This window comes from Ranitomeya imitator, chromosome 1, assembly GCF_032444005.1.
Source record: "Ranitomeya imitator isolate aRanImi1 chromosome 1, aRanImi1.pri, whole genome shotgun sequence".
NCBI lineage: Eukaryota > Metazoa > Chordata > Amphibia > Anura > Dendrobatidae > Ranitomeya > Ranitomeya imitator.
The window spans coordinates 1034510132-1034533173 of record NC_091282.1 but is presented as its reverse complement, the minus strand read 5'-3'; the positions used below and the strand labels follow the sequence as shown (position 1 = coordinate 1034533173).

At 42.1% G+C, this 23042-nt stretch overlaps 1 protein-coding gene across 2 annotated transcripts in view; it reads left to right on the top strand.

Moving 5' to 3' along the window:
- The window catches only part of NR3C2 (nuclear receptor subfamily 3 group C member 2), a 423462-nt gene that overhangs the window by 5631 nt on the left and 394789 nt on the right, over positions 1–23042 (top strand). For both annotated transcript variants that reach the window (XM_069744049.1, XM_069744048.1), the window contains exon 2: positions 5308–7078. In XM_069744049.1, coding sequence (XP_069600150.1) covers positions 5310–7078 — 1769 coding nt within the window. In that variant the 5' untranslated portion in view covers positions 5308–5309. The remainder of the gene's footprint in view (positions 1–5307; positions 7079–23042) is intronic.

Here is a 23042-nt window from a genome sequence, read left to right as displayed (position 1 = left end):
CTGTACACACTTCCTTCATTTGGGACTTTCATCTGCTTTTTTTTGTAGATTTCAATAGAATACCAATACATATGACTTGCAGCAGAAAGATTTATTGAGTTTTTTTATCCAATCAAAATTACCCTAGCTTACCCATTGAGATATATGGGAAACATTGGTATCCGTCATTAGGCTGATCTAGCAGAACAAACAAATCCAGTACGAACAGAAGTCACAACTGTAGTGTGACCACAGCCCAACATTCACAGAACAACTCCAGTAAGATCAGAAAGACAAGTGCATCATGTTGTATGTGTTGTTTAAAAGCCAATACATGGCAAATATGTTGCAAAAGTTTCCATTCCACACTTTTTAAATAGGGCTGTTTATATTTGCAAGGCCAAATCAGGTGACAAGCAAAGTCACAAAAATGTGCCGTGTCAACATACCATAACTATGCAGCATAAAGCTAGAAACATACAAGCAGTATATTTATGGTATGTACTTTTTGAGGTGCAGTATTTGAGCCAAATCTGTCAGGTACGAAAAGTCTAACGGCCCGAATCATCAAATCTTTTACACCATAAAACTGGCGTAAAGAACTTCAAAAAGCCGCAAAGTTTTTTTCACCCCATTTTCGCCCATCTCTAACAAAGTGGGTGGGATGGAGGCATGGCGAGCCCAGGTCATCATACTCCCAAAGAAGAAACATATAATAACAGGAACCTCGCATTCCACGCCCCTTCATCAAGAGCGGCATGAAAAACAATAGTCTTGATAAATTGTGGGATAAGATTTTTCTTTAATTTTTTCTACCTCTCCAGAAACTGCTTGCGTGTTTCCATCCTCAAAGCTCTTACATGGAACTATATGTTTACAGAAACAACCACTTGTAGTCTGATCTTGCTGTGTTTATCTGTCCCTTATTTCTTGCTTACTTGCCAAATGTATGTTATGTCAATATGACTTCAAGATCAGACTGTACAGGGTGTGTTTGTTGTCTGTGCTGTGTTTCCGTGGTAACAGACTTGCAAGGAACTAGAGACATTACATTTTTCTATATGACATTTTGCAAAGTTGCTTTTTTTATACATTTTAGATGCATTGGACTTACATTTGGTTGTATATGTGGGCAAATGCATAGCTTTTCTGGATTAAAAACAATGCTTAACTACTTTGGGTCAAAAATGGATGTTGTGGAACAGAGTACAAAACATGGCGTGAACAGAGCCTAATATCTTTTTTTTATGATTTTTCAATATTGAGTATTAACTAAACCAGTAGAAATTATATGTTGGGCATTCTAGATTATTTCAGAATATACTTGTCTGCAGAAATTATAATTGAAAGTGCCACCTCCCAGTGCTCCAGATCCTCAGAGTTACCTTTTACTCAAAGGGTAAGGATGCGTTCACACATTTCAGTTGCATCAGGCTCGCATTTCTGTGCTTCAACCGGTGCTAAAATATCAGTTTTCAAGAGGCTATTTTTGGTATTTATTCCTGAAAACCACCAGTTTCCATCATCTGGATCAAAAAACGTTGCCTCACACTGATGCCAGGACCTGTTTGGATCAACAAATGACTACCAGACTTCCATACCATTGAAGTCAATGAGATAAGTTCCTCTGTGACTGGCAAACAAACTGGAAGACCAACTATATATGATATGCAGAGGGCCTAACAAACACTGGCCATGGTTTTGTTTTTTATCTAAATTGTATTTATTGATTTGCGTAAAAGAGATTGTCCAGTCTTAAGCTACAAGTCGGTAGTCTCTCTATGTGACTGCAGACTTGTGAATCCTCACGTCTTGCGCACTATGAAGATTCTCCACTGCCGGCACCATGATTAGGTTGTCATATAACTGCAAGTATGAGATATGCATATTCCCTTCCATGTTTCTACTGGACTGTTTCCAGCCTTGCTTAATATACTTTCATGGAGGAAGGCAGCTCCCATCTGAAGGGCACATTGCCTCATTGCTGGTCCAACCGCGGAGAATCCTCACAGCGTGTAGTACACTCGATGTGAGGATTCACAAGTCTGTAGGCACTATCACGGATGTCTAAATGCGGCCTTAAGGGTCTGCTTACACTTATACTTGTACTTCTAACTTATAGTTTTATCACTGGCTGAGAATATTATATGATCTGGTGTACCTTTAGTGTGTACAGAGCCTTACACATTTTACAATAATGTGTGATTATTCCATCAATGGAGGAGCTTCATTTTATTCCTTGTATTGGAACTTCTCTTGAGTTTCTACATGTTACCACGGCCAATTAGTAAGAATTTGGTCGGGAAAATGTGTATCACATACAGGTGCTTCTGACAAAATTAGAATATCATCAAAAAGTTAATTTATTTCAGTTATTCAATGCAAAAAGTGAAACTCATGTATTATATAGAGTCATTACAAAGAGAGTGATCTATTTCAAGTGTTTATTTCTGTTAATGTTGATGATTATGGATTACAGCTAGTGAAAACCCAAAAGTCATTATCTCAGTAAATTAGAATAATTATCAAAAAAACACCTGATAAGGTTTCCTAAGTGTTTAAAATGGTCCCTTAGTCTGTTTCAGTAGGATCCGCAATAATGCTGACTTAACAGATGTCCAGAGGGCAGTCATTGACACACTCCACAAGAAGGGTAAGCCACAAAAGATCATTGCTAAAGAAGCTGGCGGTTCAGAGTGCTGTGTCCAAGCATATTAATGGAAAGTTGAGTGGAAGGAAAAAGTGTTGTAGAAAAAGGTGCACAAGCAACCAAAATATCTGCAGCCTTGAAAGGATTGTTAAAGGGACTCTGTCACCTGAATTTGGAGGGAACAATTTTCAGCCATAGGGGCGGGGTCTTTCGGGTGTTTGATTCACGCTTTCCTTACCCGCTGGCTGCATGCTGGCTGCAATATTGGATTGAAGATCATTCTCTGTCCTCCATAGTACACGCCTGCGCAAGGCAAGATTTCCTTGTGCAGGCATGTACTACGGAGGACAGAGAATGAACTTCAATCCAATATTGCAGCCAGCATGCAGCCAGTGGGTAAGGAAAGGTTGAATCAAACACCCGAAAAACCCCGCCCCTATGGCTGAAAATTGTTCCCTCCAAATTCAGGTGACAGTCCCTTTAAGAAAAGGCCATTCAAAAATTTTGGGGAGATTCACAAAGAGTGGACTGCTACTGGAGTCATTGCTTCAAGAGCCACCACACACAGACGTATCCAGGACATGGGCTACAAGTGTCGCATGTGTCAAGCCACTCATGACCAATAAACAACGCCAGAAGCGTCTTACCAGGGCCAAGGAGAAAAGGAACTGGAAGGTTGCTCAGTGGTCCAAGGTGTTTTCAGATTGAAGTAAATTTTGCATTTAATTTGGAAATCAAGGTCCCAGAATCTAGAGGAAGAGTGGAGAGACACACAATCCAAGCTGTTTGACGTTTAGTGTGAAGTTTCCACAATCAGTGATGGTTTGGGGAGCTATGTCATCTGCTGGTGTAGGTCCATTGTGTTTTATCAAGACCAAAGTCAGCACAGCCGTCAACCAGGAAATTTTAGAGCACTTCATGCTTCCCTCTGCCGACAAGCTTTTTGGAGATGGAAATTTCATTCTCCAGCAGGTCTTGGCACCTGTCCACACTGCCAAAAGTACCAATACCTGGTTTAAAAACAACAGCATCACTATTGGGTTAAGGTCAGGCGAGTTTGCTGGCCAATTAAGCACAGAGAATCTATGGGATATTGTCAAGAGGAAGATGCGACACCAGACCCAACAATGCAGATGAGCTGAAGGCTGCTATCCAAGCAACCTGGGCTTCCATAACACCTCAGCAGTGCCACAGGCTGACCACCTCTATTCCACTTCTCATTGATGCAGTAATTGATGCAGAAGAAGCCCCGACCAATTATTGAGTTCATTTACTGAACATATATTTCAGTAGACCAACATTTCGGATTTTAAAATCATTTTTCAAGCTGTAAAGTAAAGTAAAGTATTCTAATTTACTGAGATGATGACTTTTGGATTTTCATTGGCTGTAAGCCATAATCATCAACATTAACCGAAATAAACACTTGAAATAGATCACTCTGTTTGTAATGACTCTATATAATATGAGTTTCACTTTTTGTATTGAAGAACTGAAATAAATTAACTTTTTGATGATATTCTAATTTTGTAAAAAACACCTGTACATGCGGTCACATTGGCCACCCGGCACAGACACCCCTCACTGCACACAGTGCGCAACCTGTAAGGGTATGTTTCCACGTGCAGGAAACGCTGTGTGTTTGACGCTGCATAGAGCCGGAGCTTCAGACACGCAGCGTCCAGATGTTACAGCATAGTGGAGGGGATTGAATGAAATCCCGTCTCCACTATGCGTGGTAACACGCACGCGGCGGCCCTGCGACTCCGGACATGCTGCGCGTCTTTTCAGATCGCAGCATGTCCGTATATCTTGCGGCGACGCTGCGTCGCCGCAAGATATAGCACAGGGCCCTATGCGATGGGTGCGATGATGCCGGATGTGTGCTATGAACACATCCGGCATCATCGCGTCCCAGAAGGGGGCGGGGCTTACCGCAGAGCGGCAAAGCCGCTCCGACGATACCGCCGGCCATCCTGAAGGTGGACACATACCCTAAGGATGCTGAAGTCTCCACTTACGTAGTGACTCCAGACTGTAGCTTAAGACCGGACAAGCCCGTTAAGTAGACTGTCCGATATTTTCTAAAGGAAGTTTAAATTACAATTGTTAAAAGGTATGCATCCAATTAACAAAATATAAACTAAAGATCCCCATTCATAATCGATGAAAGCCAGCAAACCAACAGATTTTGGTCAGTGTAACCAGCCATCTGATTTCTATGGGGGAGGGTGGGCTCACGATTCATCCAATGCTAGTGGGGGGTACAAAAGGATCAGGCAATGGGAATTTCTGCTCCCAATTATTTGTATACTCTTCTTTCCCAGTTGAAAATGAATCTACCGAGCTTAATGTTTGTACATGGGGGAGTTATGAGGGATAGCTGTCTCAATATATGGTCAACTTTATTGTATTTGAACATGTTTTGTCTGCTTTAGGAGGGACAACTAATTTAGCCTTTCTAAATTATCATTGTTATATTCTAACCTTGGTTATCATGTAGTTTGTTTCCGCATGCACAATATATATAACATGCTTAGATTTATACTATATGTTTATACATAGTAGCTTGTGTTTAGTTAAAATGATGTATGTTTTTTGTACATTTTAAGATGTATCACAATGACATGTATTGCTAAGGGAAAGCTGAAGATTAACTTTTTTATTACATTTTCTAGGTATGGAAACCAAAGGATATCACGGCTTCCAGGAAGCAGGAGATATGGAGAGGCGATGGGGCCAGGTGCCACAGCCTATGGAATTATCATCTTCCAGGCAGCAGGGTGCTGACTCCTACATGGAAATTGTAAATGTGGGCTGCGCCCCTGGGACCTTTCCACCAAATGTCACAGAAAGTGAAAAAGAAAAACAAGATCTCCCCCCTTGCCTACAGCAAGATAGTAATCAGTCTGGTGTTTTAACACAAGAGATTAAACCTGAATTAGAGTCAAAAGAACTTTCTGCAACTGTAGCAGAGTCAATGGGATTATACATGGATTCAGTTCGGGATGCCGAATTTGCATATGAACAGCAAAACCAGCAAGGAATGATTGGTACTGAAAATATTTATCAAAATATGGAACACTTTGTAAAATTTTACAAGCAAAATGCTTGTAGCACTTTTCCATTAGACTGCCAAAATCAATCTGTAAGCTCCATTTTGGAAGTTGACAGTTCCATGAATGGGAAAATAAATAGCAACACGTTAAGGAGCCCCTCATCCTGCAATGAGAAATGCTCAACAACTAATAGCCCACCTAATATGGGACTTTCTGTTTGTAGCCCAACTGGAATTGACTCTGTCTCCTCAACTACTTGTTCAACCAACTTTGGAAATTTTACAGTACACAGTCCAGTTAACCAGGGAACGTCTCATTCCTGTTCCCCAAATGTTGATAATAGATGTTCTATTTCACATAGTCCTGCACATAATAGTACAGTGGAGTCCCCTTTGTCAAGCCCATTGAGTAGTTTGAGATCACCCATATCGAGCCCACCAAGTCACTGCAGTTTAAAATCCCCAGTGTCAAGTCCATTAAATATTGTAGTGAGGCCCAACGTGTCTAGTCCTGGGAATATAAACACAAGATGCTCTCTCTCGAGTCCTTCCAATGTCAATAATAGGTCCACTATTTCTAGTCCTGCTGCAAGCTCTATGGGGTCTTCTATCTGCAGTCCAGCACACAACACTTTGGGATTTCCTTCTGCTGTTTTGCCTACCGAATGTCGAACTGATACCACCAATATCAGTACAGATGCTAAAGATAAAGCTGCTCAGCAACTACTATTTCCCAAAATGGAAGCTATGGATCATGAAACTAGTGAGAGTGGCACAAGTAGTATGATAAAGTTTATTAAGCAAGAACCTGGTGCCACATTTATTGACTCCTGTTATGGAGATCACGGTAAGGGTGCTTCTGATACAACGTTTCCAATTTCCGTAAAGCAAGAGCCAGGTAAAAGCACTTGTTCTGGTTCTCTTTTTAAAACAACCCAATCTGCAAATCCATTTCCTTTTATGGATGGCTCATACTTTACTTTTATGGATGATAAAGATTACTATTCCCTATCTGGAATACTAGGACCACCTGTTTCGTCATTTGTTGGCAGTTGTGACGGTAATGGATATTCTAGCCAAGGTCTTGCCATGGGGATTAAACAGGAGGCTGATGATAATTTCTTTCCAGATAACTCTATGCCTTCCTCCGCTATTGTGGGCGTTAACTCAGGTGGACAGTCATTTCATTATAGGATTGGAGCTCAAGGCACTATCTCTTTAACCAGACCTGTCAACAGAGAGCAGCCTTTCCAGCATTTGAGCTCATTCCCTCCTGTTGGTTCACTGGTTGAAAATTGGAAGTCCCATTCTGAATTGTCTCAAAGCTCTTTGTCATCCAGAAGAAATGATGGTTTTCCGGGTCCAGGATACATTCCAGAAAACATGTCAAGGTGAGTAAGAGAGTAATCATGTTGTGAAGGCAGCGAATGTCACAAGATTGTTATTGCCACATACATATGTCAATCAGTGAGAAAATGAATGGGTGTGATATACATTTAGAAAAGCTATAGGTATGAATAGTGTTGTGCAATGCTTATTATAATATCTGGCTATTATTTATAGCAATTGGAAACTTTCGGTGTATGCAGATCGTTTTTCTTGACTTCTAAGATGTTTATTTTGACATTAGTAAACTGATGGTGAACTGTTTGCCAATGACTCGGTTTCTTGCTATACAGAAATCACATACTGTGGCATTTGTAACTTAATGCTCTAATCGAAGTTATACCTGCATTGTCTAAGAGGCTAAATTGAAAATAAATCTGTGAAAATATTTATGGAGGCAAATATCAGAATACAGCAACATTGAACACTTCTGCAATTTTGATGATATTGAATATTTTATCTCATTAAATTGTATTTGTTGTAAAAGAAATTAATTCAATGGAAAAAAAACCTGTGTACTGTGACCTCTTATGGATTTATTCTAATTATCAATTATATAACGTATTTTTCAGATTATAAGACTCACTTTTTTCCCCCCAAATTTGGGGGGAAAATGGAGGTGCGTCTTATAATGCGGATATACCTTATCGGTGTGCTGCTGCGTTGTGTCCTGGTGGTGCGGTGCTGCGCTGTGTCCACGGTGGCGGTGCTGTGCTGTGTCCCTGGTGCTGCGGGGGGCTCTGCCAACATTTTCTGAAAGGCCAGAGCCCCCGGCAATCCTTCCATGGTTTCCTGTGTGGCGGTGGACTCCGGGAAAATGGCTGTCAGGAGGCGTCGCATGCGCAGATGGAGATCTCGGCACCGAGATCTCGGGAAATGAGACATCAACACTGAGCTCTCATCTCCTGAGATCTCCGTGCCGAGATCTCCAACTGCGCATGCGCCGCCTCCCGGTGGCCATTTTCCCGAAGTCCGCCGCCGCACAGGAAACCATGGAAGGACTGCCAGGGCCTCTGGCCTTTCACAAAATGTCGGCATAACCCCCCAAAGCACCGGGGACACAATGCAAAACCGCCTCCGGGATACCCGCAGCGGCGTGCCGCGCATCGGAACACCCCCTCATCCCAGCCTGCAGCAACGGTCCACTTTTGCATCCCCCAGCAGCAACCCTGGGACCCTGCTTCACCACAGCCACCACCCCCTGTAAGCAATAAGATGCATGGATTATAAAAAGCACCACCATTTTATTAAATTATTTTTTTCCTATTTTTCTCATGAACATTTGGGGTGCGTCTTATAATCCGGAGTGTCTTTTATAATCCGAAAAATATGGTAGTTGAGGCATTTTTATGTTACAAATATATCCGTGTTTAAAAATGACTGGTGCTTTTTTCATGGATTAATGGCAGTCCAGTTACAAGCGCCGAATAAACTATAGTCAAGCCGGTTTGGCGTTAATCTAATCTACTGTCCAATGGGGAAGGATAAGGACAGAATTATAGTTCTGTCCCCATATACAGTATATTTTCAGCTGTACATCACCTGTTTCCATAGGGTTGATGTTGGGTGATTGCCGCCATGTTAACACCAGCAGATAACAAGTTTTCCTATGAATATTCATTAGCCAATTATCATTTTATATGAAAGGGCCATAATAACTCAAATCTGACATCACATTGACATGATGCCAGTAATTTCTCAGACAACTAATTTTTTTTTTACATTTTTTTTTTTTAATCCGACTCAAGGTTGTAATATGCCAGTACAGGTCCTAGTCATTACAAGTATGGATTGATAAATAGAGAGGTAAATAGAAAAAATAGGTAGCACTGCAAATAAAGTGTACAACGTAGAGGAGGTACCTTATTGACCCATCTCAGTGCGATGTTCTGACTCCAGAAAAAAACTGTGTTGAGACTCTCATGCCTGACAGTGGCTCACCACTGAACTTTCTGGAGTCGAAACATTGCATTAAGATGGGTCAACAAAGGAAGTTTACTTTTTTGTACATTTTATTTAGATTGCTACTTACTTTTTTCTCTTTTTCGGACTGAGCCATGGTTCAGTGTCCAGGGGCTTGCATGAAATATTCCAGAGTGCTAGTTAGACTATTATTTTCCTCGATCGATCGATAGATATATATTACTTAATTTCCATTCAGAAGAAACCTCAGACAGTAAACAATACTGAGTGCTTCCACTCATATTGAAATGTTAGCACCTGTTACTATGAAGTATGCATAAGCCTGTACATTAGATGTAACCATAAGTTTGTCGATACTGATAGATGCTCGAATACTTGTGTAGGAGACATACCGCCTTGTCACATTGTTCTCTCTTCACCTCAGGTTCAATTTTCAGTTGTAAAATCACAAAGTAATGGCAGGAAGGTAGGCAATCATATCTTTATAGGTGCACGAAAGACCATTCTTTCTCCAAAATGTTGTCTAAAACTCAAATTTCTTGAGAATGTGATTTTGGATTTTTTTCTGAACATTTTTGATCTTTGGTACTAAACTTTATTAATTCTTCCTCACCTAGCTTCATGTAGAAAATGATTCAATGTAGAGAGAGAGAAACGCGGCGGAGGTCGCATTCCCACTGTGCTGCCACGTTGCCGTTTGTGTAGGTAGACTAATTGTAATCCTTTTCTGATCAGATCTCTGGACTTTCATCTATCTATATGGAATGGACTCCTACTCGAGCTCCACATCTTTTATAGATGGAGTGTTGTATATTTCTACTGTATATCAATTTACGCCTTCCTTTTATGTACCGTATAGCATTGGTTACTTTGATTACTCTGTCCCAAGTGTATGGCATCACATGTGTTGCCCTTTCTCAAAATCTATACTGTTTTGGAGGAGGTACTCCCATTCAATCTTGGGCTGCTCATTGCCACTTAACCCAAATTTATGTTGTTGCTTTCTGTGGTTGATTTTCAGGTATAGTTAAGCATATATGAAACTGTTAGTTTAGGTTGGGAGACCTGCCGTCAGTCCAGGCATTGCTGTGTGTGTACAGACATTTACATATGACTGTTTGTTACTAAATGTGATATTTCAATGGCACTTATTTCATCACACTTACCCATCTACCCTCCTTCATATAATATGCAGCCTATAAATATAAGCTTTAAACCAGAGTTACATTTTACTTTTATATACAACTCTCCGAATGAATAGTTTTCCTTGACAAGTTGTGGTCCAAATATTTGTGGTTACTGATGGTTGGTCACATCACCGAATATCTACAGTAGTGGTGTCTATTGGACATTTTTATGTGTATTTTTGAGAGGCGGAGTGGAGGCTATTAATAAATCCTTAAAATAAGTGGATAGTGAAAGCTACATCCCTATTATACTTGCTTTTTTTTCAATTATATTCATCCTTTTAAGCACGGGTTGGGCTTTGAACATTGCCACAGAAGGGCAACTGCTTAAGGTCATTGACTGGATCTCAGCAGCTTAGATTATTTTAAGCTTTGTAGTGACCTGTGCACTTGTGTGACTGTGTAAAGACAGAGCAGTAATATGTTTTTTGGTGCCTAATGTGCCCTTTAATTAATCAGTTTATGACTTGCAGATACAATATGTGTGTTTATGGCTTATATATTTGCATCTCGCTATATAAAGATTTATATATAAGATTGTTATGCTGATTATGATAGGGATACGTGTATTCAGCTGATATACTAAGCTTTTGTTTGGACCCATAGAAGTGTAACCTAAACATGTTAATATTTAACTTGCCAAGAAATATAAACCATAGCTCAACAAGTCATCAGCAAACACGTCACTGACATCTGGTGCACAGCAACCCCACTATGATTACCTTATTTGATTTTCAGCTTGTATAACGCATTAGTCAGGTGCTTAGAATCAGTTTTTGTCAGAGGTGAACATGCAATTTTGTTCTTCTAATTGAAAACAAATTAAAAAAATGTCGTCTTTGTTTATGTAGATGGCAGAAAGGAGAAAAATGTACTGAGGCCAGTCTGACACGGCTGAAATGGAACACATTTTAGGATTTATATTACTAGGGTATTTTATATGTAAGTTGCCTCTTCTGAGAGGAAGAATCATAGAATCATAGAATGGTAGAGTTGGAAGGGACCTCCTGGGTCATCTGGTGCAACCCCCTGCTCAAAGCAGGATTCACTAAACCTTCTCAGACAGGTGTCTGTCCAGCCTCTGTTTGAAGACTTCCATTGAAGGAGCACTCACCACCTCTCGTGGCAGCCTGTTCCACTCATTGATCACTCTCACTGTCAAAAAGTTTTTTTTTCTAATATCTAATCTGTGTCTCCTCCCATTCAGTTTCATCCCATTACTCCTAGTCTTTCCTTGTGCAAATAAGAATAAAGATGATCATTCTACAATGTGACAGCCCTCGAGATATTTGTAGACAGCTATTAAGTCTCCTCTCAGCCTTCTGTTTTGCAAGCTAAACATTCCCAAATCCTGTAACCGTTCCTCATAGGACATGGTTTCCAGACCGGTCACCATTCTGGTTGCTCTTCTCTGAACTTGCTCCAGTTTGCTGATGTCTTTTTTAAAATGTGGTGCCCAAAACTGGACACAGTATTCCAGATGAGGTCTGACCAAAGAGGAGTAGAGGGCAATAATGACTTAAAGGGAACCTGTCACCCCGTTTTTTGAGATTGAGCTATAAATACTGTTAAATAGGGCCTGCGCTGTGCGTTACTATAGTGTATGTAGTGTACCCCGATTCCCCATGTATGCTGAGAAATACATTACCAAAGTCGCCGTTTTCGCCTGTCAATCAGGCTGGTCTGGTCAGGTGGGCGTGTTCACAGCGCTCTTTTCTTCCCCAGCTTTCCGTTGGTGGCGTAGTGGTGTGTGCATGTCCAGAGTTCCGACTTCCCTGCGCCCACGTGAAGACACAGCGCGCGATTGACAGGCGAAAACGGCTACTTTGGTAATGTATTTCTCAGCATACATGGGGAATCAGGGTACACTACATACACTATAGTAACGCACAGCGCAGGCCCTATTTAACAGTATTTATAGCTCAATCTCAAAAACGGGGTGACAGGTTCCCTTTAACGTGATCTAGACTGTATGCTTCTGTTAATACATCCCAAAATTGCATTTGCCTTTTTTGCTGCTGCATCACACTATTGACTCATGTTCAGTTTATCATCTATTAGTATACCCAAGTCTTTTTCACATGTGCTGTTGCTTAGCCCTATTCCTCCCATTCTGTAAATGCTTTTTCATTTTTTACTTGAACTCTAGAGCGCCACCATGTGGCCCTAAATTGAAGTGTAGCCCAAGTAATAAATAAAGGAGTGTTTTAGTCTGAACAAATTTTTACTTATTCACGGTATACCAGATAACTATCCACTCTGCAGATCAAACCTGTTAAAAAATGAACAATATACTGATGCAATCCGTATTCTTTATTGCATCCGTTTGCCGTCCATTTTTCACTGGCTTATAACAGGGATGGTCAAAACCAACACGGACCAAAAATGGATGCAAAATGGATGTAGTGCATTGATGAAAATAGGTCCTTTTTTTTCTTTAAGAGAAAAAACTGATGTGTGTATGGGGCCTAAAGTAGTTATGTATGTGATGAGATAAAGTAGCTCTAAAACTGAAGCTGCTCTTTAGCTTAATTTTCAATCTTCTTTCATACTGACATCTGAATGGTAAAATAAACTGCAGTCGTTATGTTTGTAAATAAAGTATCTCTTAGTCAATGGGTATGACAGTGCCATAAAAATGTATAATTGTACTTGGTTTAAATGAATATGGCTTATATGGCTTGATTGCCCAGAAAGCTCGGCCTTTCAGAATCGTTTTGTTCTAACAGGCTATTTTAACTCAATTAGCTGTCAGATTTCAGATCAAGGAGTATGCCAGATCTTTGCCAGCTTCTTGATATTTTGAGAAGAATTAAAAGAAAGTTTGCCTTATATGAGATAGCGCTCCCTGAGTGCGTTGGGGGACACTCGCTTGGCAACGAGATTAAAGCACTCAGGCACGTTTTCTCACAAAAAGTCTATCCAGTTTATTAAACATCATAAACCACACCACAAAAAGTTCATTATTTACATCAACGGAACATCATAAGCACTGACAGTCTGTTCCAATGGCAGATACTTCTCTGCCCGTAACCCCCTTTATCTGAAGTTACCTTACAGGAGCTCCTGCTCCACACACTGACTCTTGTCAGTCCTGGGTTCCCAAGGAAGCTGCTGAACTGGGATCACCGTCCTTGTGACCAGGGCACCTCAGATAGTCCAGACCCGCAGACAGAACTGTAGCTTCCCCACACAGTAGCCATCCCAGGCTCTGCAGATACGACCTCTCCGTGCGCTATTGAGGAAGTCCATTCCCAGGATCTTCCAACACACAGGCCTTCAGTCCATGGCCTCACCATGTATTTCCAGGAATCCAGTCGACTCCAGGACATTCCAACACACAGGCTATCCAGGACTTCACACTTTTGACCATTCTGGTGCATACACTCTCAACATGTGACCCAACCCTGGTCACATTATGTAGCTGTAACCACCCCTATAGGTGTGAGGTGTGTGTGGTTAGCCAATTCTGCCCAGCTCTCTGACTAACCCTGCAAGCCTCCCTTTTAACTATACAAATACTTGTGGGACTACAGGTCTCAGAACAACAATACTACAGGCTTAAAGCGCAGACTCCCTCTGCGACACATACCGGCCATTTACAATCATGCTGGACACTGTTTCATTATCACCATTATAGATACGCCTCCATGCGTATCCTCAGGAGCTCATACAGCGCCCCCTGGCTGTATCATCAAAAACTGAAAAGTGGGGCGTGCAATATTTAACTTAATACTTTGTTGCGCCACCTTTTGCTGCAATTACTGCTGCAAGTCGCTTGGGGTATGTCTCTATCAGTTTTGTACATTGAGAGACTGAAATTCTTGCCCATTCTCCCTTGGCAAAGAAATGAACAAAATTACCATACATTTCCTATGCTATTTGGCATTTGGTTCAACTACTGCAGTTCTAATTGGAATGACATATATATGCAAAATGGAAAGCTTTTACAGAGTCACGATTATGCCTTAAGTCTTCTGCCTCTGACATTGTGGACCACTCCCTTCTGCTACAGATCCTCTCATCTCTTGTCATCACAGACTTGGCCATATCCTGGATCTCGTCATATCTGACAGACCGAACATTCAGTGTTTCACTCCACCACACCACCACCCCTTGTCTGTCGGTGTTCCTCAAGGCTTTGTTCTAGGACCTCTACTCTTCTCCATCTACACCTTCGGCCTGGGACAGCTCATAGAATCCCATGGTATGCAGTACCATCTCTACGCCGATGACACGCAGATCTACCTATCCGGACCGGACCTCACCTCCTTACCAAAATCCCACACTGTCTGTCTGCTATCTCGACCTTCTTTTCTGCTCACTTTCTAAAACTGAACATGGACAAAACAGAATTTATCATCTTTCCCCCATCTTGCTCTACCCCCCTCACCAGACCTATCAATGTCAATGGCTGCTCACTTTCCCCAGTCCCACACACCCGGTGCCTCGGGGTGATCCTCGACTCTGCCCTCTCTTTCAAGCCACATATCCAAGCTTTTGCCGCTTCCTGCCGTTTCAAACTCAAAAATATCTCCCGGATCCGAGCATTCCTTGACCGCGACACCACAAAAACACTAGTGAATGCCCTTATCTCCCGCCTTGACTACTTCAACCTCCTACTCTCTGGCCTCCCCTCTAGCACCTCTCCAATCCATCCTACACTCTGCTGCCCAACTAATCTACCTGTCTCCCCGCTATTCCCCAGCCTCTCCCCTATGCCAAGCCCTTCACTGGCTTCCTATCGCCCAGAAACTCCAGTTCAAAACCTTTATTATGACATACAAAGCCATCCACAAACTGTCTCCTCCATACATCTGTAACATGGTTTCCCGGTACTTACCTACACGCAACCTTCGATCCTCAACCGCATCCAAGACTTCTCCCGTGCTTCCCCCATACTCTGGATCTCTCTACCACAACACATCAGACTCTCGCCTACCATAGAAACCTTCAAAAAGAACCTGAAGACTCACCTCTTCCGACACGCCTACAGCCTGCAGTAATCCTCAACCTACTGAAACGCCGCACAACCAGCTCTTCCCTCTCCTAGTGTATCCTCACCCATCCCCTGCAGACTGTGAGCCCTCGCGGGCAGGGTCCTCCCTCTTTATGTACCTGTGTGCCTTGTTCTTTGCGCACGTTTAATTGTATTTGTCTATATTTGCCCCCTTTTCACATGTAAAGCGCCATGGAATAAATGGCGCTATAAAAATGTATAATAATAACATGCGTCACTGCATCACACTTAGTGAAAAACCAATTCAAAGCTGAGAAAGAAAAAATAGGTTTTATATGTATAGCGCCACAAACATAAGCATACTAAAATATGTGATTCTAACTTTTTTATTTTGATGCGAAAAATCAGGGAGATGAAGTGCCTCATTAGATTCATTACCAAGTTGGCACTTGCTTCGCTCTTCTTGTTGTTGGGGAGCCGGTCTTGTCCCCCTACCAGTAGAGGAGGTGAATTATACCTACTAGCAATTTCTGAGGGCTTCCCCAACGAATATATCCCATTTGTAAACTCTAGTTTTAATTTCAGAGCTTATTATCAAATGCACAATCAAGGCAGTAATCTATGTGCTGTTCTGTGAATGTTATTGATATCATAACAATTCTTCTGACATTACTAAATCAAGTGCACAAAGTAGCTCTAAAATCCCCATGTTCCTGCTAAACATTGTTTATTTCATTAGCACATGCACTGTGTTGGGTATGTAGTACTTGAGTGAACATAATTTCCTTGTTCCCGTTGTGCACCTACTGTATATATTAGATCATTATTACCTGCATGCCGGAGGTTAAGCCAAAATTGGCTTGTAAAATGTTGGACACCGTACCTTGAAACAATGGGATGGGGAAGGCAGATGTGGGTGACTGATACATTTCCCAGTAGATATGTGTTACCTAATTACTCAATGATGATTTCATGATGAGATATCACTGGTAATGTAGTAGCTGTATTACCCCTAATGAAGCTTTGAACATTGCAATATGTGTAGGAGATCTTTTGTCCGTCTTCCTCGAATATATGGTTTGTCTGTTTATGTCCAATTATATATGGGTTGGCGTTGTATCTTGCTTGTAACCCGTTTTTTTTTTTTTGCATTTTGTACCTTTTTTGACACATTGGTCTTTTTTGTCTTGAGTTTTCATGTTATGTACCTGGCAGGATAGGCTTTATTGTAGCCACATGTGGACAGATGTGAAATCGCTTGTTTCTACATAACTACCGTATTTGTGTTTTTAAATGTTTCTCTGTGGTTGTCTTTTTGGGACTTTACGTTCAGTATAGGATTATTCCGGATACAACTCTGAGGTGCAGTCGCTGTCTCTGTGCATGTAGTATGTATTTATTTTTTTTACACCATTCACTTGAATAAAATTAGACCTGTAGTAAGAGGCACATATAAAATGTGAAGACTGAAGAGCTGTGCCTGGGAAATGATGAAATAGAGCAGAGCACCACAGTGCCTTTCTGTGAGGTGTGTCAGGAGTCGGGCCCCCAGCATTTAATATTAATGGCCCCTCCTTACAATAGGTCATCAGTACCTGAAAATCCCTACCTGTGCAGTAGGTTACTGATGAAACTGAACTGTACTTTTCCAACATGTTTGTTTACTTTGAAATGTTGCAACATTCTTCATCATAACTATGCAACTCAGTGACCGTCACATCTATCCAGAACTGTCCAAACAATATATACATTTGTCACACTGCACATGTACACGGTTCTGCCACTTTTTGTATGGTGTAGTCTGCTTTTGCAATCCTGTAGGTTTTTTTTTAAATGTACATACAAGTATGAAACAAGGGTCATATTGCACAGGTTTGAAGGCTGTAGCCATAGACATATAGCAAGGAGGAGGTGTCCAGCACTCGGACGAGTAAATGATGAACTTTATTCTTCCATTAAAAGCGTGTACAGAACACACATGGACAGGAGCGATTCCAGTAGGTCTGAATATTATCTGTAGGCACAAAACAGGAGATTTTTAATCTAGACTGTTTATTTTTTACATGCACTTGAGACCTAAAAAAATTTAGTCCAAAAGTAAGATTATTATTATTATTATTCTCTAGACTTTGTATGTTCCAGGTCATTCTTCATTCTGAGACAGAGTCCTGTTTTTTTTGCACCCTTCCCACAAGTTGCAAAGTCTTCAGACTGTGCCCACAGTGAGTTTTTGGTGATTTTTTTTCATTTGATGCCACGTATTTTTGATGTGTCAAACGCAGCGTCTTACAGTTCCAGCAAAGTGGATGGGATTTCTAGAAACCTCATGCCCACCGTGCTTCTCACTTACATTGCTTAAACTGTCCTGCGGTACGCGTTTCAAATCCGCAATATGTCAATTTCCCGTGTAGGTGCACTGAGTTTTCTGTGCAAAATTTCCCCATAGACTTCCATAGACTTCCACATAGGCTACGCACATGTTAGGATTTCTTGCAGAAATTTCCTGAGCAAAACCGGACATTTTCTGCAAGAAATCCGCATGCATATGTTGCGCGTTTTCTTTGCGGATTTTTTGTGTTTTTTTCCGGAGATTTCCCAGTGCAATAATATAGTGGGAAATCCGCAAAATTAATGAACATGCTGCGTTTTTTTTACAGCGATGCGTTTTTTTCACGGAAAAAAAAACGCATCATGTGCACAAAAATTGCAGAATGTATTCTAAATGATGGGATGCATATGTAATGCATTTTTTATACGTTTTTTCGTGTTTTTATAGCGAAAAAATGCGAAAAATCCGCAAGTGTGCACACAGCCTAAATGCAGAAAATCTGCACATAAAGAATCCATTTACAGTGTGTTTTCATGGCGGAAATGTATCACGAAGTCATGAAATCTGCCCCTAAGTATGTCAATAACGTTCAGTGAAATCAAAATACCAGAAAGTTTCAAAAACGAGCAAGATTTATTTACAGCATGACACACCAAACAGAGACAAAAGCCGCGGGTTAAAAACGCGATATAACTGCATGTTAAAAAAACGCGCACACAAAAACGGTGAAAAAATGTAAGTGACCTATTTTAACCCCTTCATGACCCAGCCTATTTTGACCTTAAAGACCTTGCCGTTTTTTGCAATTCTGACCAGTGTCCCTTTATGAGGTAATAACTCGGGAACGATTCAACGGATCCTAGCGGTTCTGAGACTGTTTTTTCGTGACATATTGGGCTTCATGTTAGTGGTAAATTTAGGTCAATAAATTCTGTGTTTATTTGTGATAAAAACGGAAATTTGGCGAAAATTTTGAAAATTTCGCAATTTTCACATTTTGAATTTTTATTCTGTTAAACCAGAGAGTTATGCGACACAAAATAGTTAATAAATAACATTTCCCACACGTCTACTTTACATCAGCACAATTTTGGAAACAAAATTTTTTTTTGCTAGGAAGTTATAAGGGTTAAAATTTGACCAGCGATTTCTCATTTTTACAACGAAATTTACAAAACCATTTTTTTTAGGGACCACCTCACATTTGAAGTCAGTTTGAGGGGTCTATATGGCTGAAAATACCCAAAAGTGACACCATTCTAAAAACTGCACCCCTCAAGGTGCACAAAACCACATTCCAGAAGTTTATTAACCCTTCAGGTGCTTCACAGCAGCAGAAGCAACATGAAAGGAAAAAATGAACATTTAACTTTTTAGTCACAAAAATGATCTTTCAGCAACAATTTTTTTATTTTCCGAATGGTAAAAAGAGAAACTGAACCACGAAAGTTGTTGTCCAATTTGTCCTGAGTACGCTGATACCTCATATGTGGGGGTAAACCACTGTTTGGGCGCACGGCAGGGCTTGGAAGGGAAGGAGCGCCATTTGACTTTTTGAATGAAAAATTGGCTCCACTCTTTAGCGGACACCATGTCACGTTTGAAGAGCCCCCGTGTGCCTAAAAATTGGAGCTCCCCCACAAGTGACCCCATTTTGGAAACTAGACGCCCCAAGGAACTTATCTAGATGCATAGTGAGCACTTTAAACCCCCAGGTGCTTCACAAATTGATCCGTAAAAATGAAAAAGTACTTTTTTTTCACAAAAAAATTATTTTAGCCTCAATTTTTTCATTTTCACATGGGCAATAGGATAAAATGGATCCTAAAATTTGTTGAGCAATTTCTCCCGAGTACGCCGATACCTCATATGTGGGGGTAAACCACTGTTTGGGCACAAGGCAGGGCTCGGAAGGGAAGGCGCGCCTTTTGACTTTTTGAATGGAAAATTAGCTCCAATTGTTAGCGGACACCATGTCGCATTTGGAGCGCCCCTGTGTGCCTATGCAATGGAGCTCCCCCACAAGTGACCCCATTTTGGAAACTAGACCCCCCAAGGAACTTATCTAGATGCATACTGAGAACTTTAAACCCCCAGGTGCTTCACAGAAGTTTATAATGCAGAGCCATGAAAATAAAAAATAATTTTTCTTTTCTCAAAAATGATTTTTTAGCCTGGAATTTCCTATTTTGCCAATGGTAATAGGAGAAATTGGACCACAAATGTTGTTGTCCAGTTTGTCCTGAGTACGCAGATACCCCATATGTGGGTGTTAAACCACTGTTTGGGCGCACGGCAGGGCTCAGAAGGGAAGGCACGCCATTTGGCTTTTTAAATGGAAAATTAGCTCCAATCATTAGCGGACACCATGTCACGTTTGGAGAGCCCCTGTGTGCCTAAACATTGGAGATCCCCCACAAATGACCCCATTTTGGAAACTAGACCCCCAAAGGAACTAATCTAGATGTGTGGTGAGCACTTTGAACCCTCAAGTGCTTCACAGAAGTTTATAACGCAGAGCCATGAAAATAAAATAAAAAATTTCTTTTCTCAAAAATGATTTTTTAGCCCGCAATTTTTTATTTTCCCAAGGGTAACAGGAGAAATTTGACCCCAAAAGTTGTTGTCCAGTTTCACCTGAGTACGCTGATACACCATATGTGGGGGTAAACCACTGTTTGGGCACATGCCAGGGCTCGGAAGTGAAGTAGTGACGTTTTGAAATGCAGACTTTGATGGAATGCTCTGCGGGCGTCACGTTGCGTTTGCAGAGCCCCTGATGTGGCTAAACAGTAGAAACCCCCCACAAGTGACCCCATTTTGGAAACTAGACCCCGAAAGGAACTTATCTAGATGTGAGGTGAGCACTTTGAACCCCCAAGTGCTTCACAGAAGTTCATAACACAGAGCAGTAAAAATAATAAATACGTTTTCTTTCCTCAAAAATAATTTTTTAGCCCAGAATTTTTTATTTTCCCAAGGGTTACAGGGGAAATTGTACCACATAAGTTGTTATCCAGTTTCTCCTGAGTACGCCGATACCCCATGTGTGGGGGTAAACCACTGTTTGGGCGCACGTCGGGGCTCAGAAGGGAAGTAGTGACTTTTGAAATGCAGACTTTGATGGAATGGTCTGCGGACGTCACGTTGCGTTTGCAGAGCCCCTGGTGTGTCTAAACAGTAGAAACCCCCCACAAGTGACCCCATTTTGGAAACTAGACCCCCCAAGGAACTTATCTAGATATGTGCTGAGCACTTTGAACCCCCAAGTGCTTCACAGACGTTTACAACGCAGAGCCGTGAAAATAAAAAATCATTTTTCTTTCCTCAAAAATGATGTTTTAGCAAGCAATTTTTTATTTTCTCAAGGGTAACAGGAGAAATTGGACCCCAGTAATTGTTGCGCAGTTTGTCCTGAGTATGCTGGTACCCCATATGTGGGGGTAAACCACTGTTTGGGCACACGTCGGGGCTCGGAAGTGAGGAAGCACCATTTGACTTTTTGAATACAAGATTACCTGGAATCAATGGTGGCGCCATGTTGCGTTTGGAGACCCCCTGATGTGCCTAAACAGTGGAAACCCCTCAATTCTAACTCCAACACACCCCTAAACCTTATCCCAACTGTAGCCATAACCCTAATCACAACCCTAACCCCAACACACCCCTAACCACAACCCTAATTCCAACCCTAACCCTAAGGCTATGTGCCAACGTTGCGGATTCGTATGAGATTTTTCAGCACCATTTTTGAAAAATCCGCGGGTAAAAGGCACTGCGTTTTACCTGCGGATTTTCCGCGGATTTCCAGTGTTTTTTGTGCGGATTTCACCTGTGGATTCCTATTGAGGAACAAGTGTAAAACGCTGCGGAATCCGCACAAAGAATTGACATGCTGCGGAAAATACAACACAGCGTTTCCGCGCGATATTTTCCGCACAATGGGCACAGCGGATTAGGTTTTCCATATGTTTACATGGTACTGTAAACCTGATGGAACACTGCTGCGGATCCGCAGCCAAATCCGCACCGTGTGCACATAGCCTAATTCTAAAGGTATGCACACGCTGCGGAAAACGCTGCGGATCCGCAGCAGTTTCCCATGAGTTTACAGTTCAATGTAAACCTATGGGAAAGAAAAATCGCTGTACACATGCTGCGGAAAAACTGCACGGAAACGCAGCGGTTTACATTCCGCAGCATGTCGCTTCTTTCTGCGGATTCCGCAGTGGTTTTACAACTGCTCCAATAGAAAATCGCAGTTGTAAAACCGCAGTGAAATGCGCAGAAAAACCGCGGTAAATCCACAGCGGTTTAGCACTGCGGATTTATCAAATCCTCTGCGGAAAAATCCGCAGAGGAACAGAATACGTGTGCACATCCCTAACCCTACCCCTAACCCTACCCCTAACCCTAACCCTACCCCTAACCCTACCCCTAACCCTACCCCTAACCCTAGTTCTTACCCCAACCTTAGTGGAAAAAAAAAATTATTTATTTTTTTTATTGTCCCTACCTATGGGGGTGACAAAGGGGGGGGGGTCATTTACTATTTTTTTTATTTTGATCACTGAGATAGGTTATATCGCAGTGATCAAAATTCACTCTGGAACGAATCTGCCGGCCGGCAGATTCGGCGGGCGCACTGCACATTTTGGAAGATGGCGGCGCCCGGGAAAGAAGACGGACACCGGCAGGCTCGGTAAGTATAAGGGGGGGGGGGGGAGATCAGGGCACGGGGGAGGCGTCGGAGCACGGGGGGGGGGGGGACGTCGGAGCATGGATGAGGATCGGTGTGCGTGCGGGTGGATTGGAGCCCGGGGGGGGGATCGCTGTGCGGGGGGGGATCGGAGTACGGGGGGGTTTCATTGGAGCACAGGGGGTGTGATTGGAGCACGGGGGGGAGCGGACAGGAGGACGGGGGAGCGGAGCACTGGACGGAGGGGAGCGCTGCACAGATCGGGGGGCTGGGGGGGCGATCGGTGGGGTGGGGTGGGTGCACATTAGTATTTCCAGCCATGGCCGATGATATTGCAGCATCGGCCATGGCTGGATTGTAATATTTCACCAGTTTTTTAGGTGAAATATTACAAATCGCTCTGATTGGCAGTTTCACTTTCAACAGCCAATCAGAGCGATCGTAGCCACGGGGGGTGACCCCCCCTGGGCTAAACTACCACTCCCCCTGTCCCTGCAGATCGGGTGAAATGGGAGTTAACCCTTTCACCCGATCTGCAGGGACGCGATCTTTCTGTGACACAGCATATGCGTCACAGGTCGGATTGGCACCGACTTTCATGACGCATACGCTGTCACAGGTCGGGAAGGGGTTAAATAATAGGTGCAGAAAATCTGCAGCATCAAAAACTCCCCAAAACCTCATTGTGGGAGCATAGCCTTATAGTTATAGGTAAAGTACATTGCTACTAATTACACCAAATATAATTCAGCGTCGTCCGAACACCACGGAGCCTCCATGCGAGCAACAGTTAAGCCGAACTTAGTTCAGGTTCAGTTCACTTATAAGTACATGGTTGGCTGTGTGTCAGGGAACAGTTTTATGAATTGTG